Below are 24,849 nucleotides of genomic sequence, written 5' to 3' on the forward strand. Positions count from 1 at the left end.
TGAGGTGGGGACAACTTCGGAGTGGGGTCCATCCTTCGATATAAGGATTTTTTGCAGTCAGGGCCAGGGGCCCCTGGGCACATCCTTTATCCATTTTCCCTGGGAAAGAAAACTCAGCAGTCCAGGTTCCTGATGTCAGTTTGTAGGGCTCCCTTGGGTCTATCAGGGTAGCACAAGTTTGAGGTGGGGACAACTTCGGTGTGGGGTCCATCCTTTGATATAAGGATTTCTTGTAGTGAGGTCCCGGTCCAGCGCCAGGGGCCCCTGTGCACATCCTTTATCCATTTTCCCTGGGAAAGAAAACTCAGCAGTCCAGGTTCCTGATGTCAGTTTGTAGGGCTCCCTTGGGTCTATCAGGGCAGCACAAGTTTGAGGTGGGGACAACTTTGGTGTGGGGTCCATCCTTCGATATAAGGATTTTTTGCAGTCAGGGCCAGGGGCCCCTGGGCACATCCTTTTTCCATTTTCCCTGGGAAAGAAAACTCAGCAGTCCTGGTTCCTGATGTCAGTTTGTAGGGCTCCCTTGGGTCTATCAGGGCAGCACAAGTTTGAGGTGGGGACAACTTCGGTGTGGGGTCCATCCTTCGATATAAGGATTCTTTGCAGTCAGGGCCAGGGGCCCCTGGGCAACCCCTTTTTCCATTTTCCCTGGGAAAGAAAACTCACCAGTCCAGGTTCCTGATGTCTGTGGTTGGCATTGCCCCGGCAACCTGAATTGTATTTCGCTGCAGCTCTGGTTGTGGAGATCTGTGGTGCCCCCTCCAAATTTACATCTTCTCGTCAGTCCTGTTCCTCTCGGTCCCTGTCTCCCCCTCTCACCCCTGTCTGTTCTTCCAGCTCACCTTGCCCCTCTCCCACCCTCTCTCCACCCGTCACTCCTCTCCATCCCGCCCCTGCCCCATCCCTCACTGCCCCCACCGCCCACCTCTGGCTCCCTGCAGCCCCACGTGGGAGCCCAAACTCGTGGGGATAGTGCAGCCCTGGATGGAGGACTGCACCGAAATAAAACAGGCAGGGACGACGGATTTATAATGGATATTGATATATAATTGTATTTTCACAATTCCTTACATTTATTCCACTTATTATATTTTATTATATTTTATATTTTTATACATATCTTAATAGATTGCTTACATATTTCTATAGTTAGATTTAGAGTTCTAAAAGGTTTATATTGATTAAAATAAAAACCTGACTCTATCCAAGTAAAAATGTTTAAAAAAAACCCTTTATTTAAACTCCATTTAAATTTATTTCTATTTTTCGCATTTATAGTCAAATTTACATTTTAAATGTAGATTGATGTATGGTGTTATTTATAGTCTATCTCTTCCTAATACTATTTTTATTTCTATTTTATATCTTTATATATATCTGTATACATTGAATATATATTTCCATATTTAGAACGATATCAAAATAAAATGTATATTCATATTTTTTCCATTAAAGCCCTGCCTCTAACCAAATAAAAACAAAACAAAACAAAAAAACCTTTCTATAAACAACACTTGAATATATATTGAATACACCCTGCATTACAAATTGCAGGGGAAGTGGATTCCCTCATGATTTGAACACAAGAAATAATGGAAAAGGAAGCTTTTTTCCCACGAGTTAAACCCCTTTTCTCTCCATAACCCGTCATTTTTCTGGGGGCGCTGTGGAAGGTCTGGGGGTTCTAAGGAGGGACTGACACAATAAAAGGGGAAAGTTGAAAGCTCTCCCGTGGAACCCCACATGCTGCCCGGCCTGCTCAGGTGCTGCCCCTTGGCAAGAGGGCTCTTCCCTTGGCATTTTCTCAAAGGGATGCTCGTGCCCGGGTGGGTCCGGCTGCTCCCCGATCCCTGCTGGATGTTCCAGCCATAGCTCCTGGAGGGACACTTGGGATACCCCTGTTAGCCCCTCTGGATTAGCAGCTCCCTGTGCAGGTGTGCCCAGGTAGCTGCACTGAAAGCAGCTGCTCACACAGGGAGCTGCTACACCTAGGAGTGGGGGATGAGGTGAAGAAAGGTCCTGTGGGGTGTTCCCTTCCCTACACAGCCCTGTGTCTAACCCTTAAACAATGGAGTGCCAGATTTTCATTGCCAAGATAATTAACAGTCTTTCCCCTGGCCAAAGAGGAATTGTGCTTCCAAAATTGCAAACAGTGAATGATTTCTCACAGACCACAGGAACTCTCACTGCCTTTAGACAGTAGCACACCTCCAGTGAACAGACATCAACACACAGAGAGGGTGAGGTTGGTTTTACATGGAAAAAGGGCAGAGGTCGGGTCACGAGGCCTGTGGCCCCAAGTGACTTTCTACATCTTTTTGTTCTGAATGGCACAGGATTTATCCAGCAGCAAAACTGCTGACAGCAAGAATTCTGCCTGCCCTGGAAGAGACAAGCACCTCCTCAAAATTGACATCAGGAAGTGTACAGGGTGAGCCATGTTTCACAGAGAATAGGGCCAGCGACAGAGTCCAAGAGCCAGGGGCCATGAAAGAAGGGCCGCCCCATGAAAATCTGAATGCAGAAGGATGTGTCCCAGACCCCAGCTGCCCCCACATCAAACTTGTGCTGCCCTGACAGTCCCAAGGTGTGAAAAATGCATATTATATGGCTCTATGCAGATAGTTACTATATATATTATGTGATATTGATTAGTTGTGCTTTTGTAGTCAAAATGAAGCCTTTAGTAGTTAAAAAAAAAAGAGTCTCTCTATGTGGGGGGGATGTTTTTTTTTAGGAATGAGATACTTACTTCAAGGAACACCTAAATCTCCAAAGGAGAGGAATTTATGGCTTCTTATCAGAAGAAACTAATTTCTTCAGGCCTTGCTCAGACTCGAAGATGTCAGGGGATTAGAAGGAACAGTTGACATACAACAGGCAGAGTTTCTTGTTTAGAATAGAATGTATGCATAACCATGAAGGATGTATGAATATGCAAGAAGTGTATTGGTTTAAGGGTGATTCCTTTGTTCACAAGACATGCTTCTCCCGACTTAGTGTCCAAGAGCATCCGGACATCTGGAATTCTTTGCTTTTTATTGGCTTGTAATTGTCCTACCTCTAAACTTTATTACTCTAATTGCTATTTTTATAACCATTTTATTATCATTAAACTTTAAAAATTTTTAGAAACCAAGCAATTGGCGTTTTTCACACAAGGGAACCCTACAAACAGACATCAGCAACCTGGAGTATCTGAGGAGGCCCCAGGGGGAGTTGCAGGTGCCAGTGGGGTCGTGAATGGGCTCTGAGGGGAGTGGGGTGGTCTGAGGGGCTCTGAGCAGGCTCTGAGGGGCTCTGAGGGGAGTCGGGTGGTCTGAGGGGCTCTGAGGGGGCTCTGAGGGGGTTTGGGAGGTCTGAGGGGCTCTGAGCAGCTCTGAGGGGCTCTGACGGGGTTTGGGAGGTCTGAGGGGCTCTGAGCAGGCTCTGAGGGGCTCTGAGGGGGTTCGGGAGGTCTGAGGGGCTCTGAGCAGGCTCTGAGGGGCTCTGAGGGGGTTCGGGAGGTCTGAGGGGCTCTGAGGGGCTCTGACGGGGTCTGGAAGGTCTGAGGGGGTCTGAGGGGCTCTGAGGGGGTTTGGGAGGTCTGAGGGGCTCTGAGGGGGCTCTGACGGGGTTTGGGAGGTCTGAGGGGCTCTGAGGGGCTCTGAGGGGCTCCAAGAGTCCCTCAGGGGGCTCTGAGGAGGTTCGGTGGTCTGAGGGGCTCTGAGGGGCTCTGACGGAGTTCGGGAGGTCTGAGGGGCTCTGAGGGGCTCTGACGGGGTTCGGGAGGTCTGAGGGGCTCTGAGGGCCTCTGAGCAGCTCTGACGGGGTCTGGGAGGTCTGTGGGGTCTGAGGGGCTCTGACGGAGTTCGGGAGGTCTGAGGGGCTCTGAGGGGGCTCTGACGGGGTCTGGGAGGTCTGAGGGGCTCTGAGGGGCTCCAAGAGTCCCTCAGGGGGCTCTGAGGAGGTTCGGTGGTCTGAGGGGCTCTGAGGGGCTCTGAGGAGGCTCGCCGTGGGCGGGGCCTCGGGAGCCGCCACTCTCTATTGGCCGCTGGTCGTTTCCCGCCGTTGGAACCGCCCCCGGAGAGCTGTCAATCACGTCCGCTCCTCCTTTTCATTGGCTCCCGTCTGTTGTCGTTCCCGCCCCTGCCTTCCACGTGCAGTCTCCCTTACGCTCCACCCCTTAGGGCAGCAGCAGCGAATCAGAGCGCGGCTGGGGCGTGGCCACAGCGGCTTTTCCCGGCCGACTATTGGCTGCCGCGTGCGGTCGGGGCGAGCCCGCGTGTCATGTGAGGGCTCGGTCACGTGAGCGCGGGTGTCATGGCGCTGCCCGGGGCGGTGGCGCTGCCGCTGCTGCTCCTGCTCCTGAGCGGGGCGGCCGCGGGCTGTGGGTACCAGGTGGGATGGGGAGCCCCGGACAGACGGGCTGGGGGCACTGGGATTGCCCGGGGACTGGGGGGCTGGGTAACGGGAGCTGACATAGGCTGGGGACACCGGGAAGGGCTGAGGGGGGCACCGGAGCGGGCTGAGGGAACGGGAACTGGGAGAACTGGGGGCGCTGGGATGGGCTGGGGACGCTGAGGAAACGGGAACTGGCGGGCATTGGTTTTGCAACCGCTTCCGGAGCTCAACAGCCACGCCGGGGCGGCGGTGGTGGGGATCCCGGGGGTTCCGAGGGATCCCGGGGGGTGCCGCGGGCCCAGCCCGGTCCGAGTCCCCCTGAATCCCCCCAGTCGTGTCCCCCGACCCGGCCGGACATGCTGAACGTGCACCTGGTGCCGCACTCGCACGATGACGTGGGCTGGCTCAAGACGGTGGACCAGTACTACTATGGAGGTGCGTGTGGACACCGGGGGAGGGGACGTCCCCAGGGCTGCTGTGCAGGTGGGGGTGGTGTCACCTGAGGGAGGGACAGCTGGGGGGGGTGGGGATGACGCGGCAAAGGGACATTGAGTGACCCCACTGGCCCCTGTGGCTGCCGTCACCCTGGCTTTGTCATGTGGTACTTTGTGTGTGTCCCCGCTGTCCCCTCCGGGGGCCAGCACCCCCCAGATCGCCCCCCGGGGATGTCCCCTGTCCCCAAGATGCCACCGTGTCCCCAGTCCCGAGTGTTCCCACAGCCCAGGCCAAGGTTTTGGGGTGATCCAGTGCCCGCTGTGCCCCCCCAGTGCGGAACCGGGACCAGCACGCAGGGGTCCAGTACATCCTGGACTCGGTGGTGGCCCAGCTGGCCACCAACCCCTCACGGCGTTTCGTCTACGCTGAAGTGGCATTCCTGGCGCGCTGGTGGCGGCAGCAGGACCAGGCCACGCGCAGGCTGGTCAGGGAGCTGGTGCAAGAGGGTACGGGGCACTGCGAGGGACATGGGGGGCACTGGGAGGGTCATGGGGGCACTGGGAGGGACATTGGGGCACTGGGAGGAGCACTGGGAAGGACTGGGGGGCACTGGGAGGGACTGAAGGGCACTGAAAGGAGCATGGGTGACACTGGGAGGGACTGGGAGGCATTAAAAGGGACATGGGTGACCCTGGGGGGGGATCACTGGGACCCTGGGCTGAGGTCTGGGCTCTCTGTGACCATGTGGGGCTCACCCCATTGTGGGTGGCAGGGCGCAGCCAAGCCTGGGGTGTCCCCTGAGGGGATTTCGGGGCTGTGTGCCCCTCTCTCTCCCCCAGGCCGGCTGGAGCTGGTGGGGGGTGGCTGGTGCATGAGCGACGAGGCGGCGGCGCACTACGGGGGAGCCCTGGAGCAGCTGGCCCTGGGCCGGCGCTTCCTGCGCCGCCTCTTCGGGGCCTGCGGCACGCCCCGCGTGGCCTGGCAGATCGACCCCTTCGGCCACGCCCGCGAGCTGGCCGCCACCTTCGCCCAGGTGGGGCACCCACGGAGCATCCCTAGGATCCCCAGACCTCCCTGGAGCTTCCCCTGCATCCCCAAATCACCCTTGGGATCCCCAAATTACCCTTGGGATCCCCAGATCTTCCCCTGCACCCCAAAACCTTCCCTGGCACTCCCAACCTTCTCAGCACCCCCAAACTCCCCTTTGGCATTCCCAACAATCCCCCCATGACCCCCGTGTCCCCCAGATGGGCTACGATGGGCTCTTTGTGGGCCGTGTGGACCACCAGGACAAGTGGGTGCGGCTGCAGCACCGGGAGCTGGAGCTGCTCTGGAGGGCCAGCACGAGCCTGGCCCCCCCCCATGCTGACATCTTCACCGGTGACCCCCCTGGGGCCCCCAAACTGCCCCCTGTCCCCCCGCAGTGACCCCTGAACTGCCCCTATCCCCCTCCCTCCTGTCCCCTCCCATCCCTCCCCAAGGCTTTGTCCCATATCCCCTCCCAGGACTGACCCCAGCCCCTCCCAACTTGTCCCCATCCACATCATCCCAGTGTTCCCAACCCCGCTGTCCCTATCCATGCCACCCCCAGTGTCCCAGTCCTGTCCCCAGGGGTGTCCCCAACCCCTCCTGTCCCCATGGTGTCCCCAGGGGTGTCCCCAACCCCTCCTGTCACCCCCAGTGTCCCTGACCCCTCCCTCCTGTCCCCTTCCCGTTTCTCCCCCTTTGCCCATCCCAGCCATGTCCCCTGTCCCCCCCGGCCCTGGTGGCCGGGGAGGTGACAGTACTGTCCCCAGGGATCCTGCCCAACGTGTACAACCCCCCCGCGGGGCTGTGCTGGGACCAGCTCTGCACCGACCCCCCCGTCGTGGATGGCGACGGCCCCGAGCGCAACGTGGACACCGTGGTCACCTCCTTCCTGGAGGCCGCGGCCACCCAGGTCCTGCCAGGGGGACAGGGGGGCTGGGATCCCCGAGGGTGGGGTACCCAAAGGTCCCCGTCCCCTGGGATGGGTGTTCTGGCTGTCCCTGTCCCCCTGGGGTGGGATCCCCAGGGGTCCCTGGCTGTCCCTGTGCCCCGGGCAGGGGTCCTAAGCCATGTCCCCCTCCCCAGGCCCGGCAGTACCGCACCAACCACATCCTGATGACCATGGGCTCTGACTTCCACTACGAGAATGCCCACCTGTGGTTCAAGAATCTGGACAAGCTCATTGCCCACGCTAACGCCCGGGTGAGGGGCTGTCCCCAAAACACCTCCTGGTGTCCCCAAGCCCCCCCGGGCTGTCCCTGACCCCCTCTCTGTCCCCAGCAAGCCAACGGCAGCCGTGTCCATGCCCTGTACTCCACCCCCTCCTGTTACCTGTGGGAGCTGCACCGGGCCAACCTCACCTGGTGAGGGGTGGGGCCGAGGGACAGGGGAGGGGCCGAGGGGCAGCCAGGACAGACAGATGGACAGACAGACAGCTGGGGTGTCCCCCAGGCCCCTGAAGACAGATGATTTCTTCCCCTATTCGGACGGGCCCCACCAGTTCTGGACCGGCTTCTTCAGCAGCCGCCCGGCCTTCAAGGGCTACGAGCGGCTCAGCAGCGGCTTCCTGCAGGTGGGGGGCACCTGGGGACCCCTCCAGGTCTTGGGGACCCCCCTCTGGGGCAGCAGGGACCCCCCCCTCAGACATCGGTTCTGACCCCCAGATCTGCAGCCAGCTGGAAGCTCTGGCTGGGCCCTCGGCACGAGACGGTCCCTACGGCCCTGGGGACAGCTCCATGCTCCGTGAGTATCTTGGGGGACATCTGGAGGGCACCTGGGGACCCCCAAACCCCCCTGACGCCCACTTTTGCCCTCCCGAAGGTGAGGCCGTGGCTGTGGCCCAGCACCATGATGCCGTGGCCGGCACTGAGAGGCAGCACGTGGCCGACGACTACGCCCGGCAGCTGGCCAAGGGCTGGGACAGCTGCCAGGTGAGCCCCACCCCTGCCCGGGGGTCCAGGTGGGGTTTGGGGGACAAGGGCAGGGCTGGGGGTGACCCAGCGACCCTCCCCAAATTCTGGCCACCCCTGGCAGGTGCTGGTGGCCAACGCCCTGTCCATTCTGGGGGGCACCAAGGAGCCCCTCATCTTCTGCAACGCCCTCAACATCAGCGTGTGCCCCCTCAGCGAGAGCACTCCTCATGTAAGCACCTGGTCGGGAGCTTTGGGGGGGTGCTCCGGGGGTCCCCAGGGACTGACACCCCCCTTCACTGTGTGACCTCTCCCCAGTTCACTGTGATCCTCTACAACCCCCTGGCCTGGGGCGTGACCTGGCCTGTGCGCCTGCCAGTCAGGGCCACCTCCTATGCCGTGACCGACCCTCAGGGCCAGCCCGTGGCCAGCCAGGTGAGCCTGGGCTTCCCTTGCCCACCTGGACCCACCAAACCCCACCCCATGACCACTGGCACCCCCTCACCTCCCCCCAGGTGGTCCCGGTGTCCAGCGTGACCTGGTGGCTGCGGGGCAGCACCAGGGGGGCCCCAGGGGAGCTCCTGTTCCAGGCCTGGGCCCCCCCCTTGGGGTTCAGCACCTTTGAGGTGAAGCAGCTGAGCCCGGGGGCCCCCTGGGAGCCTCCCAGGTGGCCCTCAGGGGACCCAGAGCCACAACTCGAGAACGAGGTGAGGGGACATCAGGGAGGGACGTGGATCTGGGGGTTGGCTGGGCAGAGCAGGACAAGTCCCAGCTCCCAGTTAAACCAGCCGGGGGGTGACTGGGTGGCCTGGGGAGGGGGGGTGGAGGGGGCGACCTACCTGTGTCCCCCCCACCCCAGTACCTGCGGATCCGGTTTGACCCCATCACGGGGCACCTGCTGGAGATCCAGAATCTGGCCAAGGGCTTCTCACTGCCCGTCTTCCAGAGCTTTTACTGGTGAGTCTGGGGACACCCCCGGGGGATTATGGGGGGGCGTCCCCAGCTGGGGGATCCCCCTAAGCTCCCCTGGCTCCCCCAGGTACAACGCCAGCGCCGGGGACGGGCTGAGCCCCCAGGCTTCGGGCGCTTACATCTTCCGGCCCAACACGTCCACACCCATCCCTGTGGCCAAACGCGCGGCCACGCGCCTGCTCAAGGTGGGCAGGGGTCCTGGGGGTGTCCCCCTTTGGATTTGGGGGGATCTCCAGATGTCAGCGAGTGTCTCTGTGTGCCTCCAGACGGCGCTGGTGCAGGAACTGCACCAGAACTTCTCAGCGTGGTGCTCGCAGGTGCTGCGGCTGCGCCCAGGGCAGCCCTACCTGGAGCTGGAGTGGACTGTGGGGCCCATCCCCGTGGCGTGAGTCCAGGCAGGGGTCTCGGGACTTCCAGACCTCCCCTGGAGACGCCCTGGTGACCCTCCTGTCCCGCCTCCCCAGGGACGGGCTGGGCAAGGAGGTCATCAGCCGCTTCGAGACCCCGCTGCGCACGGCCGGGCGCTTCTACACGGACTCCAACGGGCGCCAGGTATTGGAGCGCAGGTGAGGGGGCTCTGGTGACCCCCGGGATTCCCCAGGAGCTCCACAGGACCCCTGTGATCCCCCCCCGGATTCCCCCAGGCGTGACTTCCGGCCCACCTGGAACCTGAGCCAGAGCGAGCCCGTGGCAGGGAATTATTACCCCGTGAACACCCGGATCTTCATCAAGGTACTGGGGCTGGGAAGGGCACCCCTGGGGCTGGGCAAGGAACACCTGGGCCCTGCCCCACTCTCATCACACCTGTCCCACGTGGGCAGGACGAGAAAGTGCAGCTGACAGTGCTGACAGATCGCTCCCAGGGCGGCAGCAGCATCCTGGACGGGTCCCTGGAGCTCATGGTGAGCCAGGCACACCTGGGGGAGGTGACCCTGAGGGAGGGGACACCTGTCACATCACCTGTGTCCCCTCCAGGTGCACCGGCGGCTCCTGAACGACGACAACCGGGGGCTCGGGGAGCCGCTGGACGAGCCAGGGGCCGACGGGCGGGGCCTGGTGGTGCGGGGCCGGCACCTGGTGCTGCTGGACACCGCGGCGGCCGCGGCTGACCAGCACCGGCCACGGGCACAGGAGATGGTGACACCACCGTCTGTGGTGCTGGCACCCGGCCCGGGCCCTCGCCTGCGCTGGGTGAGTGGAGAGGGGGCGTGGGGTCATCCGCGCCAGGTGAGTGGGGCGCGCTCTCCGCGCTCACCCGCCTGTCCCTCTGTGCAGTTCTCAGGGCTGCGGCGGGCGCTGCCCCCCAGCCTGCACCTGCTGACGGTGGAGCCGCGCGGCGCCGGCACCGTCCTGCTGCGCCTCGAGCACCTGTTCGAGCGCGGCGAGAGCCGCAACGGCTCCCAGCCCCTCAGCGTGGACCTGACGGTCAGCATGGGGGTCCTGCAGGGGAATGGGGGTCTGAGGGGCACTGACGGGCAGGGGGTGAGGCTTTGGAGTCACCTGTGATAGGTGAGGGGTTCTGGCGTCACCTGTGCCAGGTGACCGTTTTGGGGGTCCTGAGGCTGCTCCAGGGGATCAAGGAAGGCTCCCAGGGTGCCACTCCCTCGCTCAGCCTCCTGCAGCCCCTGGGGTGGGCTTGGGGAGGGTCTGGGGGGTCTCTGCCTGCTCCCCCCAGCCTGGGCTGGGGATTTGGAGTGGCTCTTGGGGGGGGTGGGGGTGTCTCTGACAGCCCCCTCCACCACCCCCAGACTCTTTTCTCGGCTTTCACAATCACCTCAGTGCAGGAGATGGCCCTGGGGGGGGACATCCCCCTGCACAGCGTGTCCCGCCTGCTCTGGAACACAGTCACAGGTACCGGGGGCTCTGGGCGGGGGGGGGGGGGTCTCAGCCCTCAGACCCCCCCACCACAACCCTCCTTACCCCCCAGGCACCCCCAAACCCCAGCCACTGGCCTGGCTGGACCCACGGCATGTGACACTGGAGCCAATGGAGATCCGCACGTTCCTGGCCTCCGTGCGCTACGAGGGGCTCCAGGAGGGGCTGGGGGGGCCCTGAGCCACCCCCTGCCCAAAAAAATCCATTAAAACTCCAGGAAATTTTGGTCAGACGTCCTTTAATGGGGAGCAGTCGGGGCGGGCTCGTGGGAGTAGCAGCACTTCTCACCTTGGGGACAAGTGCCCTGTTGGAGTGGGGGACAGTAAGGGGGGGGGCTGGAACCTGCCCCAAAACTCCCCGGCTGTGTTCAGACTCCCCGCTTCTTATTCCTGAACATCCCTCCAAATTCCCAGATCCTCCTCCCCATATTTCCAGGCACCCCCTCTTTATTCCAACTCCCTGCCCCCTTTTTATTTTCTGAAAGCCTTTCTCTTTTTATTTCCTGGACTGCCGTCCCCATTCCCACACTCCCCTTGGATATTTTAGGGATTCCCTCTTTACTTTGAGGACCCCTCCCCACTATATTTTGGGGCCCCCTCCCCACCTCCTTGAAGCGTTTGCAGGGGAATTGTTTCAGCCCAGCCCCATCCGGCCGCTGCGTCCGCTTGTTCTGGAGCCGCTCCCGCTTCTCCTGCAGGGAAGGGGCGATGCCCCCCCTGGAAAGGCCCAGAATGAGCTGGGGACCATCCCCCCAAAAAGGGGAGAGGGTGAGGGGCACCTCCCCCAAAAAGGATGGAGCTAAGGATTCACCCCTTCCCCTTTTTTAGCTGGGTTTATGCCCCACCTCGAGTGAAAAAAGGGGGGAATGTCCCCCTTGAGAAGGGTGGGGAGCACCTGGACTCCCAAAGCAGCCGCCCCAGGCCTCACCCTGGCTTGGCCTTGGCCTTCGGACCCCAAAAAGCTTCGGGGTTCTCTGGGAATCGCTTCAAGCCGCGCTTCCGGGAGCTGGGGTTGGCATCCTCGTGGAGGGTGAAGGAAGCCTGGAGCCTGGGATGGGGGGTAAAGGGGAGGGGAGGGGGGATCAGGGATTTTGGGGGGATCTGGGGTACCCCCCCAAACCCCACTTCACGCTGAGGGTCCTACGTGGGCTCCACCGCGAGGATCCGGGCGGCTGGGCTGGAGTCTGGGAGCCGCTCCCATTTCACCGGGTGGAGCTTGGCCTGGGAAAAAGTGGGGAAAATTGGGAAAAAGGGGGAAAAAGTAGGGAAGGGGAGGTAGGGAAATGGGGTTCAGCCCCCTCGAGCATGGGGAGGCATCCCCAAGCCCCCTCCTCACCCAGCAGCGCATGATGTCCCAGAGCACAGCCGGCGGCGCGTCCGTCTTGACGGCGTTGCGGCAGGCGTGGGACAGCGAGACCCGGAACCCCGCATGCAGGAGGGCCGACCTGGGGGAACAGAGGGGTTTGGGGGGGCCAGGATGGGGTTTGGGAGTCCCTTAGGGGGTTTAGGTGCTGCCTAAAGGGATTTGGGGTCCCCAAGGAGCTTTGGAGGGAGTCACTGAAAGGGTCTGGGGGGTCCTTGAGGGAATTTGAGGGTCTCTGAAGGGGTTTGGGGGACCCAGGACAGGGTCTGCAGTTCCCCTAAAGGGGTTTGAGGGTCCCGGAGGACGTTTAGGTGGTCCATAAAGAGGTTTGGGAGTACCTGAGGGGCTTTGGGGGTCCCTACCTGAGCTGCAACAGGGAAGGCGTGTTGCTGCGGATGGTGCTGCTCAGCCCGTCCAGGGTGTAGTACAGGGGGACATCGCTCAGCTCCTGCCCCAAAAGCAGCCCCACAGTCATGGCCAGCCCCACAGCTGGGACGTCCCCACAGCTGGGGTGTCCCCACAATTGGGGTGTTCTGTGTCACCTCGGCGATGACGCTCAGCATCCCCCGCATGCGCGGCTCCGTCGAGAAGCGCCCGGGGCTTCGCTCCAGTGCCGCCAGCATCCCCTCCACGAAGGCGGGGTCATGCAGGGGCTCAGCCCACACCGGGCCCCCCACCTTTAGAAGGAGAAAAAAAGGGGGTTCAGGGCCCCATTTGGGAGTGCTGAGGTGGGGGGGGGCGGGGGGGCCGTGCACACCTGGTGACGCTGCTGGCAGAACTCGCAGGTGGGACCCACGGGCGGCCCTGTGGCTGCGCTGTACTTGAAGCTGGAGAAGGAAGAGACGTGGTCACAGGCCCCCCCCGCCCCCAAAAGAATCGTGGGGACCCCCCAAGGGTCTCGAGGAGCCCCAGAATCGCTCAGAGGGCAGGGGGAGGGGGGAGCCGTACCCGTTGCCGTGGCTCGTGGCCCTGCCCAGACGCTGCAGGTGGTGTGAGCCACACCCCACGCAGTGGAACACCAGCGCCTGCTTGCTGTGGGGAAACGGGGTCAGAGCGGCTCTGGGGGGGCACAGAGACCCCCCAAACACCCCGGGGGGACCCCTCCTCACCTGGCCGAAGCCTTGACCTTGGCCTGGCCCGTGAAGACCCTGACGAAGACGCGCACATAGAAGTCGGCGCTGACCGACAGCAGCGGCACCACGAAGCGCTGGTAGCAGTTGGCTCGGAGGTCGAGGCTGTGCAGGATGATCCGCAGGGCCTGGCAGGGGACAGAAGGGACAGGGGACATGGGACACCCCCTGGAACCTCCCCCGGGGACAGGGGACCCCCCCCAGCACTGACCATCTCGTGGCAGAATTTGCCCTTGAGGGACACGGCGCCGTACTTGCTGTAGCAGGTCTCGGCGCTGTTGCCGGCCATCACCGCCATGTCTGTGCAGGTCACGCACAGCAGCCCTGGCAAATCCGGGTTCAGGGGGGCCTGGGGGGGTTTGGGGGGGTCCCCAAGAGCCCCCCAGACTCACCCCCCTCGCTCACGGCCTGCACAGCCGCATCCAGGAAGGGCGCGGGGCTCCCGTAGGGGTCCAGATCGATGACGTCAAACGGTTCCCGCTGGGCTTTGCTTTGGTACATCAACATCCTGGGGGAACACGGGGGGTCCCCGCAGCCCCCCTGGACCCTCAGCACCTCTTTGGGGTCCCCCCAGGAAACCCCTAGCCTTGGTGACCCCCTCAGTGTGGTCCCAGCTTGTGGGGCAGGGTGGTCCCTGATGCCGCTTGGGAACATCGGGATCAGTTCCTGGGGGCAAAAGGGTTGTGGGGACCCCCCCCAGAGACCCCAAACTGGGGCAGGTATTGGGGTGCCCATGGGGACACTCTGGGGACACCTCCCAGCACAGCCCCAAAGCCCCGGGCAGCACTGCGGGTTCAGCCCTGTTCCCAGCAGGGTTTGGGGTCACTGGTGAGATCCCTATCTGGGTTTGGGGTCCCTGGTGACCCCAATGGGGTTTGGGGTCACCTGGAATGATCCCAATCTGGGTTTGGGGTCACCTGGAATGATCCCAATCTGGGCTTTGGGCTCACCTGGCATCAGCCAGCCGGGGCGTGACCAGCGCCCCGACGCCGTTGCGGGCCACGTTGCGGGCCATCAGCTCAGCTGCCCGCGGGGAGCAGTCGCTGGCCACCACGGCCCCGAGCCCCGGCACCTCCCGGGCGAAGCGCACGGAGCGCAGCCCCGAGGCCGCCAGCGCCTCCAGCACCCGCAGCCCCCCCTGGGGGGGGCACAGGGGGGGTTAGGGAACCCCAAAACCCCGCCGGGGGGGTCAGGGGGTGCCCGGGATTCCCCCCAAATCTCCCAGACCCTTCCCCCACCTCGCAGGGCTCTCCTGGCCGCGCTGTCCGCGGGGTCTCAGGGACTGTTGGGGGGTCCCCGGCCTCGGGGGGGCTTTGGGGGCTCTCCCCCAGCTCCTCCTCGCCTGGAAGGATGACTAGAAAAGAGGCGGGGGTGAGGGACCTCCAAAAAGGGGTCTGGGGGGTGGATGAGGATCCCCCCAAAGCTGCCGTACCCTGAATTCCTTTGGGGCGCAGCTGGAGCCGAGCGAATTCTGTCAGGACAGCACAGCTGGGGAGGGGGAAGGGGGGGTCAGGGATACCCCGGGGAGGGGGATGACACCCCAAAACCCCCTCCAGGGCAGCCCTGAACCCCGAAACCACCCCAGGACCCCCCCAGGGCCCTCCCCAGAGCTCCCCAAACGCCCCCAGAACCACCACAGGACCCCCCAGCCTCCCCCAAGCCTCGCCAGACCCCTCCCCAGCCCCCCGGCTCACGTGAGGTCGCGGTTGAAGCCCTGCACGGGGTTGTAAAACACCTCGTTGGCGCTGGGGAAGACGATGGTGGCCCGGCCCTCGGTGATCAGCGTCTCGCCGCTACCGGGGGCGGCCCCCTCGCTTTGGGGGGGTCCCGCCGAGCCCTCCTGGGTCGCCCCCGAGCTCGGCAGCGTCGCCAAGCCGTTGGGGGAAGCGCCGTCCATGGTGGGGGGCACCTGGGGGCGTCTGCAGAGAGTCCTGAGCGCGGCGGCTGTTCGCGGGGGGGGGTAGGGGGTCACGGGAAGGGTACGGCAGCACCGGAGCGGTTTTGGGGGGAAAACGGCGGAATTCGGGTCGGCCCCGGAGGGCGGGAAAAGGGGAGGAAGAGGAGGGGAACGGGTGGGGGGAAGCTCTCCCTTTTGTCACGGGGGTTCCGTGTCCTCTCCCCTCCCCACCAAAACGGGACCGTCGCACCGCCCCCCGCCCCCCCAGCACGTGGCGCGGGGCAGGGCAGGGGGGCTCAACCCGCCCCCTGCGGATGCCATCCCGGGGTGTCCTCCCGTGTCCCCCGGTCCTGTCCGTGTCCCCCGGTCCTGTCCGTGTCCCCCCGGTCCCCCGCTGTCCCCCCCCGTCCCTCACCCGCGCGCGCCGCCCCGCGCATCCCTCGCGCCGCCCCTCACATGGGCGCCGCCATGTTGCGCTGCTCACGTGACGCCGGCGGCTCCGCAGGGTCCGGAATCCTCCGCCCGCCGCTGGCAAACGCGATCCCGCTGGGGTGCCCGCCGGCAGCGCGGCGAGAAACCGATCCTGCCGGACCCGGCCCGCGGGGCGCGGCGGGTCAGGACCCCGCGCGTTCTCCTCGCCTCGCCCGCGCGTTTTCTGTGTCCCCGCCCCTCGAGCTCTGCGCGGGCAGCTGGAGGCGGGGGTGGATGATTCGGCGCTCGGCTGGTCGCGCAGGCGCGGGCGGCGCGCTCGGCGCTCGGCTGGTCGCGCCTGCCGCACAATGAATGGCCGCTGAGCGCGGCGGCACCGGGAGCGGCACCGGGAGCGGCACCGGGAGCGGCCGCGGCCCCAGCGCAGCGCCCCCGGCCCCCGGTAAGCCGGGGACCCCCGGCCCCGTCCCCAGCCCGCCCCCCGCCCCCTTGCACCGGCTCCCCGCCGCCGCTTCCTTCCTGCACCGGGCCCGGTGAACCTCCCCCACCCCCGCCGGTTCCCCCGGGCCTGCGGCGCCTCCCGCGCTGGGGATCCCCCGGTTCTCCCGGGATGCCGCCGCTGCCGCTCCCGGGAATGGGGGGTCTGCTGTGTCCGTGCCCCCTCCCTGCGGGGATTGGGGTCCCTCTGCTGCTGACCCCCCTGGGTTGGGGGTTTAAGGACCCCCCCCCCAGAAAAAAAATTTGGGTTCCCTCCGTTGTGACCTCGGAGGACTCGGGGGTCCTGTCCCCTCCTCTGCGGGAGGCTGGGGGTCTCCTCTGTCCCCAGCCCAGGGAGTGGGGTCCCTTTTGATGCCCCCTCCCCGTGTTTTGGAGTCTCTCTGCTCCTCTCCCTCCCCCAGCTGGGGGATTCACCGCCACCCCCCCCAGAATTTGGGGCTCCCCGGACTGGGGGATCCCCCGCCATTTCCCTTCTGAGGGCTGGAAGGGTCCCCCCCCCGCCTATGCCCTAAGCCCCTGATCCCCCAATTTGGGGGTGTTTCCCCCCAAACCCTGCGGCCCACTTGTTCTTTACCACCCCCCCGGGGGTCCCAGCCCCCCCCCAAAATGTCCCAGGGCTGTGGACCCCTCAGAACCCCCTTGGGTTGGCAGGGACCCCCTCTCCTGGGGGGGTTCTGAGAGGGGTTAAGGGGGAGGATTTGGGGGTGACCACGGGCTGGGAACTTTGTTTGACTCCTGTCCTTCCTCTGTCCCTCCTCGTGTCCCTGCCCTGTTCCTCTGTCCCTGTTCTTTCGTGTCCCCCCGGTTCCTTGTGTTAACCAATTCTCTGTCCCCATTCCCTGTTCCCATGTGTCCCCCACATCCTGTGCCCCTGTCCCCCCACACTCCAATGTCCCCTGTCCCCTGATATACCCCCCCCATTCCCTGTCCCCACACCCCAATGTCCCCTGTCCCTGCCCCCCATTGCCCCCGCAGCCCCCGCCCGGCCCCCGCCATGGCACAGACGCTGCAGATGGAGATCCCCAATTTCGGCAACAGCATCCTGGAGTGCCTGAACGAGCAGCGCCTGCAGGGGCTCTTCTGCGACGTCTCCGTGGTGGTCAAGGGCCACGCTTTCAAAGCCCACCGGGCCGTGCTGGCTGCCAGCAGCTCCTACTTCCGAGACCTGTTCCACAGCTCCAAGAGCGCTGTGGTGGAGCTGCCGGCGGCCGTGCAGCCCCAGTCCTTCCAGCAGATCCTCAGCTTCTGCTACACCGGCCGCCTCAGCATGAATGTGGGCGACCAGTTCCTGCTCATGTACACGGCCGGCTTCCTGCAGATCCAGGAGATCATGGAGAAAGGCACCGAGTTCTTCCTCAAGGTCAGCTCGCCCAGCTGCGACTCGCAGGGCCTGCACGGCGACGACACGCCGGGCTCAGAGCCGCAGAGCCCAGTGGCCCAGACGTCGGCGGCGCAGGGCTGGGCGGCCGCGCTGCCCTTGGTGTCGCGGGTCAAGACGGAGCAGGGTGAGCCCGACGGCGTGCAGTGCACCTTCGTGGTCAAACGCCTCTGGGACGGCGCCGCCAAGGACACCGGCGGCAACGGCAGCCGGAAAATGGCCAAATTCTCTGAGGCGGCGCCGCGCCCGCCGCAGCCGCCCGGCGCCGGGACTGGTGCCGGCGGTGCGGCCCCGGCCCCGGCGCCCGCCCCGGCGCCCGGCACGGCTGCAGACCAGACCAGCCCCGGGGGCACGTCCAGCGCCTACACCAGCGACAGCCCCGGCTCGTTCCACAACGAGGAGGATGAGGAGGAGGACGCGGGCGAGGAAGGCTCAGACGAGCAATACCGGCAGATCTGTAACATGTACACCATGTACAGCATGATGAACGTGGGGCCCGCAGGTGAGGGGGTGTGGCTCTGGGGAGGCCCCGCCCTGTTTGGGGTGTGGTTGGAATGTGGGCGTGGCCCGGTGGGTTCTGTGTGCCCCCCTTTTAGTGTGTCACCCCCCCCCCAGGAGCTTCAAGGGTGGCCCCAACTCTCAGGGGGGCACCTGTGACCCCTCAGGCGTGGCCCCAACACTCCTGGGGGGCACCTGTGACCCCCTCAGGGGTGGTTCCAACACTCCAGGGACTCCCAAAAAGAGCTGCCCCTCCCCAGACATCCCCTGCCCCCAGCGCCTGTGGGTCCATCTCCATGTCCCCATGTCCCCCCGTGCCCCCCCAGCCACAGAGAAGGTGGAGGCCCTGCCCGAGCAGCCCCCCCCAGAGCCCCGGGCCCGTGCCCGCCTGCGCCAGGACCTGGCGTCGCTGCCGGCCGAGCTCGTCACCCAGATCGGCAACCGCTGCCACCCCAAGCTCTACGACGAGGGCGACCCCGCCGAGAAGCTGGAGCTCGTCACCGGTACGGCGGCGGGCAGGGTGGGGGGAGATCCCCGCGGGGTTTCGGGGGTCCCTGCTGACCCCCCGTGTGCCCCCTCCCCAGGTACCAACGTGTACATCACACGGGCGCAGCTGATGAACTGCCACGTCAGCGCGGGCACGCGGCACAAGGTGCTGCTGCGCCGCCTGCTCGCCTCCTTCTTCGACCGGTGAGCGGCCCCCCACCCCAAACTGGGGTCTGGAAGCGTTTTGGGGTTTTTTTTGGCGGGGGTTCAGCTCGGGTTTTGTGCCTCCTTGCAGGAACACGCTGGCCAACAGCTGCGGGACCGGGATCCGCTCGTCCACCAACGACCCCAGCAGGAAGCCACTGGACAGCCGGGTGCTGCACGCGGTCAAGTGTGAGTGGGGGGCACGGAGGGAACCCCCGGGGGCTGGGGGGGCTCTGACCAGGCAAGAGGGGGGAGAAGGGGAGAGGGGATGGCAGAGAATGGGGGTAAAGGACGGGGGGGACAGGGAGGGGATAAGGGGGACAGGAGGGACACCAGGGGGGACAGAGTGGGACAGGAGAGACCCAGAGAGGGTATAGGAGTGACGTCAGGGAGGGGACAAGGTGGGATGGAAGGGACCCCAGAGAGAGCACAGAAGCACCCCAGAGGAGCACTAAGGTGACACCACCGAAGCACCACCCCACGTTTCCCACCCAACCCAAACTCGGGGGTCCCTGGCTCCCCCCAACCCCGTCCTCATGTGTGTGTCCCCCCCAACCCCAGTTTACTGCCAGAACTTCGCTCCCAACTTCAAGGAGAGTGAGATGAACGCCATCGCGGCCGACATGTGCACCAACGCGCGGCGCGTGGTGCGCAAGAGCTGGATCCCCAAGCTGAAGCTGCTGATGGCCGAGGGCGACTCCTACACCTCCTTCATCAACGACACCGGCAAGCTGGAGCCCGACATCATGGGCCCCGAGCCCCCCTTCGAGGCGGGAGGCCCCGAGCCCGAGGGGGGGCCTGCAGGGGAGGGGCTGCAGTGACCCCCCCAGCCCCGAGCCCACCCTTGGGGATGTGCCCCGAGCAGGGAGGGAACTCGACCCTAAACTGGGGGTGCAGAGCGATGCCCCCACCCCACCCCCAGTAGGAGTAGGGACCCCCCCAGACAGGGCCACCCCCCAGTGAGGGCATAGGGACCCCCCAGGACCCTCCAGTGAGGACCCCGTGAGGATGAAGGGATCCCCCCCTGCCCCCCCCACAAAAAGGGGACAGGGTCCCACCAGCAAGGGACCCGTGTGGTTTAGGGACCCCTCCAACCCAGATGGGCACTCCCAGGGGCAGGGACCCCCCCTGAAGTGACCCCTCAGGGGCAGGGACCCCCCCTCAGGGGCAGAGACCCCACAGCAAGGCCCCGGTGGGTCCTGTCCCACCCTCCCCCACCAGAATTTGGGGTTTTTTGGAGGGGGGGGATGGCAGCCTCTCGGCACAAGCGCAGCTGCCCCCCACCCCCCCCAGCATTCGGGGGTGGGGCCTGGGGTCTTGTGCCCCCGCAGGACCCCCCCACGTGTACCCCCCGCATTCCCCTCCAGGGCCACCGTCCCTGCAGGCACCCGCATGTGTGTCCCCCCGTGTCCCCCCCTGTGTCCCTCCCCCGTGTCCCCTCTGTCCTGTGTCCCCCCTGCCCCCCCAGGGACCCCCATCGCTCTGGGCAGCGCCCCGCATGTGTCCCCCCACCCCCCCGGGGCTGGAGTGTCCCCAGGTGACCTCTGCCCCCCCGCCCACGTCACCTGTCCATGTGTGTCCCCAGGTGTGTGTCACGAGGGGGGGGCATCACCTGTCTGTGTTCCCCCTCCCCACCGCAAAGGAGCCAGGACTGCCAAACTGGGAGGGGTCCCACTTATTGCTCCCCCCCCCACTGGGGTCTGTCCTCGGGGGGGGACACTGTGTGTGACCCGGGGCGGGGAGGGATAGGGACACCCTGGGTGGGGGGACATGGGGACCCCCCGTCTCCCCCACCAGGGCTTTGCTCCGGCTTCGCTCCGAAGGGGAAACTGAGGCACAGTTTGGTGAGAACCACCCCAGGACTGGGGGGAGGGGGGAGGGTGTCACCAGGAGCCTCCCCACTCCCACTCAGCCTTGGGGGGTGCTGGGAGATGTCCCAGGTGTCCCCCCCACCGTCTCCCCCAGGTCTCCTGACTTTTGGTCAAGTGCCTTACCTGCCCCTCCCCTGGGCTCCCTCCGCGTCTCCGCTGACCCCCCCTCCCCCCCCCAGCACGGGGTGGGGGCACAGGGACCCCCCCAAACCCAAACCTCCCCCCGCCCCCACCTGGGTTCCCAATTCTCCTCTCTCATCCCTGTGCCTCAGTTTCCCCTTTTTATGACAAGTTCTGCCGGCGCCTGCGGGGGGGGGGAGGTGGGTTCTCCTTGCTGTCCCCCCCTCCCCTCCCCAAAAACGGGGTCCAGCTCTTTGTTCGCCCCTTTCTCTTCTCTTTGCTGTACAGAATTTGAGGGGGGGGGGCGCAGCGGCGGCTCGGCAGCATGGACCCCCCCCAAAACCGTGCTTGGCTTCCCCCGCCCCCCCCCCCGGGGACCCCCCCTTCAGTGTCTGTCCTGTGTAATGAAGTGCCAAGACCACCCATCCCCACCCCCTCTCCCCGGACACCCCCCAGGGGCCCTTCTGGAGCGCCCCCAGACCCACCAGGACCCCCCCAGAAACCCCAGGATCGCCCCCCCCGAGCCCCCCCGACGCTGGAGGTTGCACATGAACTGCTGTTGGGCGCGAGGGAGCGTGTGAATAGTGAAAATAAACACAGAGTTTGTAACAGCCGCGGCCGCCGAGCCCCAAAACCGGCCCGGGGGGGTGGGGGGCGTGCGGGGCCGGCCCCGCCCCTTCCCCCCTTTTTTGGGATGCGGAAGCGCCGCCCCCGCCCCTCACCCGCCGCTCTCCGCCCCCTTCCCGTGGCGTCAGCGCTGCCCTAATTTGGGCATGGAAACGGAGGGGGGATCCCCGGTAAGGGGCGGGGGGGCACGGGGGACCCCCAGACACACCGGAGGGGGCACAGGGACCCCCAAACACACGGGAGGGGGCACGGGGACCCCCCCCCAAACACGCGGGAGGGGGCACAGGGACCCCCAAACACACGGGAAGGGGCACAGGGACCCCCAAACACACGGGAAGGGGCACAGGGACCCCCCCAAACACACGGGAAGGGGCACAGGGACCCCCCCAAACACACGGGAAGGGGCACAGGGACCCCCAGACACGCGGGAGGGGGCACAGGGACCCCCCCCAAACACACGGGACGGGGCACGGGGGACACCCAAACACACGGGAAGGGGCACAGGGACCCCCCCCAAACACACGGGACGGGGCACGGGGGACACCCGAACACACGGGAAGGGGCACAGGGACCCCCCCAAACACACGGGAAGGGGCACAGGGACCCCCCCAAACACGTGGGAGGGGGCACAGGGACCCTCCAAACACATGAGAGGGACACAGGGATCCCTCAAGCCTGGGCGGGGGGGGCAGCGGATATCCCCGATCCACGGGGGTCCCCCCACCTCGGAGTGTGGGGGGGGACCCAGGACCCCCCCAGCCCATGGCGGGGAGCGCACGGACCCCCCCCAAACCACGGGGAGGACTCCACCTCGGGGGTCCCTAACCTTAATCCTCCCCCCCCGAATTTTCACAGGGACCCCAAATCCATGTGGGGGGATACAGACACCCCCCCACCCCGCTCCACGGGAATTCCAGCTCCCCATTGGGGCACGGAGTTCCCCCGGCCCCGTTTCCGTTCCCGGCGCCACCGAGACGCGGCTGAGCCGCCGCGGGGCCGGATGCGGTGGCGGAGGCGGGGGGGGCCGGGGCGGTCCCGGAGCCGCCGCGGGGCCGGATGCGGTGGCGGGGGGGGCCGCGGGGGGGTCAGGCCGGTACAAGAAGCGCGGCGGGGCCGTCCTGGAGCACTCGGAGCGGGGACGCTATGGAGGAGGCGCAGCGGCTGCTGACGGTGTCGGTGTGGAAGCTGTACCGCTGCCGGCTGCGGCGGGGCGGGCTCCGCCTGCACCGGAGCCTGCAGCTCTCGCTGCTCGTCCGCGCCGCCCGCCACCGCTACCTGAGCGCCCGAGCCGCCGCCGAGACCCTCCCGGGGCCGGAGCTGGCTGGGGCCGCGGCGAGCGGAGCGACCCCCGAAGCGGGGAGCGACCCGAGCGGAGACCCGCGGTGCCCGAACACGCCGAGCGCGGACAGACCGAGCCCCTGGACCGACCCGAGCGGAGACCCGCGGTGCCCGAACACGCCGAGCGCGGACAGACCGAGCGCCTGGACCGACCCGAGCGGAGACCCGCGGTGCCCGAACACTCCGAGCCCCCGGACCGAGGAGGAACGAGGGAACCCCCTCAGGCACTGGAGCGGCGACCACCCGACCCTACCGAGCGGAGCCCCCCGCAGTGAATGGCACCGGGGATGCCCCCCCGGCCGACCGACCGAGGACCCCCCGAGCCCCGCAGCCGGTGACAGCCTGGCCCCACCAACCGCGGAGCTCCGTCCCGCCCCGGACCCCGTGAACTGGGACCGGGACTCCCTACCGACCGCGGACCCCCGTGCCGCGAGCTGGGAGCCCCCGAGCACTGCCCCCGGCCCTCCCCGGCCCACCGGAGCTCCCCGGGCCGGGCAGAAGCGGCGCAGCAGCGGCTCGGCGGGACCGGGCCGGGGGCCGGTACCGAGCAAACGGGCACGGCTCGAGGCGGAGGCGCCGCCGCTGCCCCCGGGGCCGCCCGGGCGCTGCTCGGGGCCGCCCGCAGCCGCCTTCGGCTTCCTGGTCCGCGCTGTCGGGGCGTGCTGAGCCCTCCGCGGACCCCTGGACGCACGGACATTAACGGGGCTCCACCCTGGACACGTGGATCCCATTCTGGAACCCCCGGGACACACGGAATTTAACGGGGATCCCCCCCGGACACGCAGATCCGGTTCTGGAACGCCCCGGGACTGACGGAACTTAACGGGGATCCCCGCCGGACACGTGGATCCGGTTCTGGAATCCCCCGGACACGCGGAACTGGAACGGGGAGCCCCCAGACTGGTGCGGACCGCTCCGGTGGAACGGAACGGGACACGAACGGACTCTCGGGGCTCCCGGTGGGGCACTCCCTCCCCTCCCGGGGACCATCGCGCTTGGGGGGGGTGCTGCAGGCTGGCCCTGCCTTCACCCCCTCCTTAATTGTGTTTAATTGTTATTTTGTTAATCAAATAAAAGTGGTTTTTGTGCAGTCGATGCCTCCAAGGAGGTTGAGGGGGGGGGTCGCTGTGTCCCCATGACCCCTCCTCGATTTCGGGGCGGGGGGGGGGGGGTGAACAGCGGGAATCTGGGGTTTGGGGGTGTTCGGGGAATCCTCTGCTGGGTCGGGGCGGCTCGGTCCGAACCGGGGTGGGGCGGATCCGGACCCCTGGGCCTCCCCCGCGCCTCTTCCTGCTTCAGTTTCCCACCCGAGCGGGACACGGGGGTGGGGGGGGAATATCCGGCACCTGCCGCGGGGGCGGGGAGACCACCCGGGAAACCCCCCGGTCCGCTGGGAGCTCCAGGCGCTCCCCGCGAGGGGCGGCGCGGAGTTACCGGGGGGTCACGAGGGGCTCCGGGCCCGTGAGGGTTCGTGTGTGTGTCCCCCCCTCCCCGCCGCTGTCCCTCCCTCTCCCACCCCGATCCCGGGAAGGAGCGAGACGGGCTCGATCCAAAATTCCTTTTTTTTTAATGGTTCTGGTTTGGGACTTTTCGGGTTCGGGTTCAGTTCGGTTTTGTTGGGATTTTTTTTCTTTTTTTTTTTCTTTTTTTTTGCCTTTGATCTTTTATTTCTGGTTTCGGTTACTCGGTTCATGCAATGGCGGCGGCCCCGGTTCTGCCGCCTCCGTGCCTCGGGCGGGGTGGGGGGCCGGTTGCCCGTTCCCGGTGTTCCCGGTGCCCGTTCCCGCTGTTGCCGGTGGCGGTACCCGGTGCCCATCCCGGAGCCTCCCGGGCTCCGCTCCCGCCCCGGCGGCTCCTCCCGGCCGGGGGGCTCCCCCGGGAGCTTCGCGGGGTCCCGGGGAGTCTCGGGGGTCCCCGGGGCCGCCCCCCCCGCGGCGGCGGCGGCTCCTCCAGATGATAAAACTCATCCAAAACCCCGGGAGCGGGCGGGGGGGGGGGTGCGGTGTGGGTGGCGACTCCCACCCCCCTGGCCGCGACACGTGGCGGAGCGCCCTGTCGCGATATGCCGGCCGCGTGCGCGCCCTGTCGCGACACGCCGTGGGAGGCGCCGCTAGCAGCAGTCATCGTCCGTCTCGCTGTAGGGGTCGCGGAGCCCGGGCCGCCCCTTCCCGGCGCCGTGGCCCGGGTAGTACCCGTTCGGCAGCCGCCGGGCGGGCCGGGGGGGCGACGGGCCGCCCCCACCGGGGGTGACGGTGCCGCGGGGGGCGCGGGGGGCGCGTCCGTCGAGCGGCAGCGGTGGCGGCGGCTCCGCGTCGCGGTGGGGCCCGCGGGGGGGCTCGGGCCAGCGGGCGGCGGGGCGGGCGGCGGGGCGGGGGTCGGCGGGCGGCGGCGGGCGCCGGGGGCCGCGGGC

General features: G+C 65.8%; 5 protein-coding genes across 5 annotated transcripts in view; 3 read left to right on the forward strand and 2 right to left on the reverse strand.

Annotated features, from left to right (window-relative positions):
* The first annotated feature begins 4,296 nt into the window (after window positions 1-4,296).
* Window positions 4,297-10,827, forward strand: MAN2B1 (mannosidase alpha class 2B member 1). Its single transcript, XM_077787704.1, has 23 exons — window positions 4,297-4,380; window positions 4,716-4,818; window positions 5,151-5,324; window positions 5,658-5,851; window positions 6,066-6,198; window positions 6,615-6,757; window positions 6,931-7,047; window positions 7,126-7,208; window positions 7,297-7,417; window positions 7,509-7,587; window positions 7,666-7,775; window positions 7,879-7,986; window positions 8,073-8,189; window positions 8,270-8,461; window positions 8,614-8,711; window positions 8,794-8,911; window positions 8,993-9,111; window positions 9,191-9,292; window positions 9,371-9,458; window positions 9,548-9,628; window positions 9,702-10,151; window positions 10,475-10,577; window positions 10,654-10,827. Exons 1-23 carry the CDS (start codon window positions 4,303-4,305, stop codon window positions 10,779-10,781), a joined length of 3,039 nt encoding a protein of 1,012 aa, XP_077643830.1. The 5' UTR covers window positions 4,297-4,302; the 3' UTR covers window positions 10,782-10,827.
* TRMT1 (tRNA methyltransferase 1) lies at window positions 10,823-15,540 on the reverse strand. Its single transcript, XM_021550226.2, has 17 exons — window positions 15,447-15,540; window positions 14,788-15,037; window positions 14,526-14,581; window positions 14,332-14,447; window positions 14,044-14,231; window positions 13,486-13,601; window positions 13,305-13,417; window positions 13,073-13,221; window positions 12,912-12,995; window positions 12,721-12,790; window positions 12,506-12,640; window positions 12,326-12,411; window positions 11,937-12,045; window positions 11,745-11,821; window positions 11,529-11,648; window positions 11,206-11,317; window positions 10,823-10,905 (listed from the first exon to the last, which is right to left on the reverse strand). Exons 2-17 carry the CDS (start codon window positions 14,988-14,990, stop codon window positions 10,840-10,842), a joined length of 1,800 nt encoding a protein of 599 aa, XP_021405901.2. The 5' UTR covers window positions 14,991-15,037; window positions 15,447-15,540; the 3' UTR covers window positions 10,823-10,839.
* A 1,368-nt stretch (window positions 15,541-16,908) lies between these two features.
* Window positions 16,909-19,395, forward strand: NACC1 (nucleus accumbens associated 1). The gene is made up of 5 exons (XM_077787785.1): window positions 16,909-17,797; window positions 18,120-18,296; window positions 18,378-18,483; window positions 18,575-18,672; window positions 19,045-19,395. The coding sequence occupies exons 1-5, from the start codon at window positions 16,912-16,914 to the stop codon at window positions 19,302-19,304; spliced, it is 1,527 nt and encodes a 508-aa protein (XP_077643911.1). The 5' UTR covers window positions 16,909-16,911; the 3' UTR covers window positions 19,305-19,395.
* Window positions 19,396-22,244: 2,849 nt separating this feature from the next.
* Window positions 22,245-23,105, forward strand: IER2 (immediate early response 2). Its single transcript, XM_021550219.2, has one exon. It carries the CDS (start codon window positions 22,245-22,247, stop codon window positions 23,103-23,105), a length of 861 nt encoding a protein of 286 aa, XP_021405894.2.
* Window positions 23,106-23,983: 878 nt separating this feature from the next.
* Window positions 23,984-24,849, reverse strand: part of CACNA1A (calcium voltage-gated channel subunit alpha1 A) — a 31,625-nt gene continuing 30,759 nt past the window's right edge. Inside the window, exon 48 of the mRNA XM_077787652.1 lies at window positions 23,984-24,557. Coding sequence (XP_077643778.1) covers window positions 24,104-24,557 — 454 coding nt within the window. The 3' untranslated portion in view covers window positions 23,984-24,103. The remainder of the gene's footprint in view (window positions 24,558-24,849) is intronic.

This window comes from Lonchura striata, chromosome 21 (genome assembly GCF_046129695.1).
Source record: "Lonchura striata isolate bLonStr1 chromosome 21, bLonStr1.mat, whole genome shotgun sequence".
Taxonomy (NCBI): Eukaryota; Metazoa; Chordata; class Aves; order Passeriformes; family Estrildidae; genus Lonchura; species Lonchura striata.

Excerpts from the sequence above, each read along its gene's own strand:
- MAN2B1 (XM_077787704.1), top strand. The coding sequence starts at position 4,303 with ATGGCGCTGCCCGGGGCGGTGGCGCTGCCGCTGCTGCTCCTGCTCCTG. Across the intron at positions 6,758-6,930 it reads TGGAGGCCGCGGCCACCCAG|GCCCGGCAGTACCGCACCAA; the intron begins GTCCTGCCAGGG and ends CCCCCTCCCCAG. Across the intron at positions 10,578-10,653 it reads GCTCTGGAACACAGTCACAG|GCACCCCCAAACCCCAGCCA; the intron begins GTACCGGGGGCT and ends CTTACCCCCCAG.
- TRMT1 (XM_021550226.2), bottom strand. The coding sequence starts at position 14,990 with ATGGACGGCGCTTCCCCCAACGGCTTGGCGACGCTGCCGAGCTCGGGG. Across the intron at positions 14,448-14,525 it reads GCGCCCCAAAGGAATTCAGG|TCATCCTTCCAGGCGAGGAG; the intron begins GTACGGCAGCTT and ends CCTCTTTTCTAG. Across the intron at positions 13,418-13,485 it reads GCAGGCCGTGAGCGAGGGGG|GGCTGCTGTGCGTGACCTGC; the intron begins GTGAGTCTGGGG and ends CGGATTTGCCAG.
- NACC1 (XM_077787785.1), top strand. The coding sequence starts at position 16,912 with ATGGCACAGACGCTGCAGATGGAGATCCCCAATTTCGGCAACAGCATC. Across the intron at positions 17,798-18,119 it reads GATGAACGTGGGGCCCGCAG|CCACAGAGAAGGTGGAGGCC; the intron begins GTGAGGGGGTGT and ends GTGCCCCCCCAG. Across the intron at positions 18,673-19,044 it reads GGTGCTGCACGCGGTCAAGT|TTTACTGCCAGAACTTCGCT; the intron begins GTGAGTGGGGGG and ends CCCCAACCCCAG.
- IER2 (XM_021550219.2), top strand. The coding sequence starts at position 22,245 with ATGGAGGAGGCGCAGCGGCTGCTGACGGTGTCGGTGTGGAAGCTGTAC.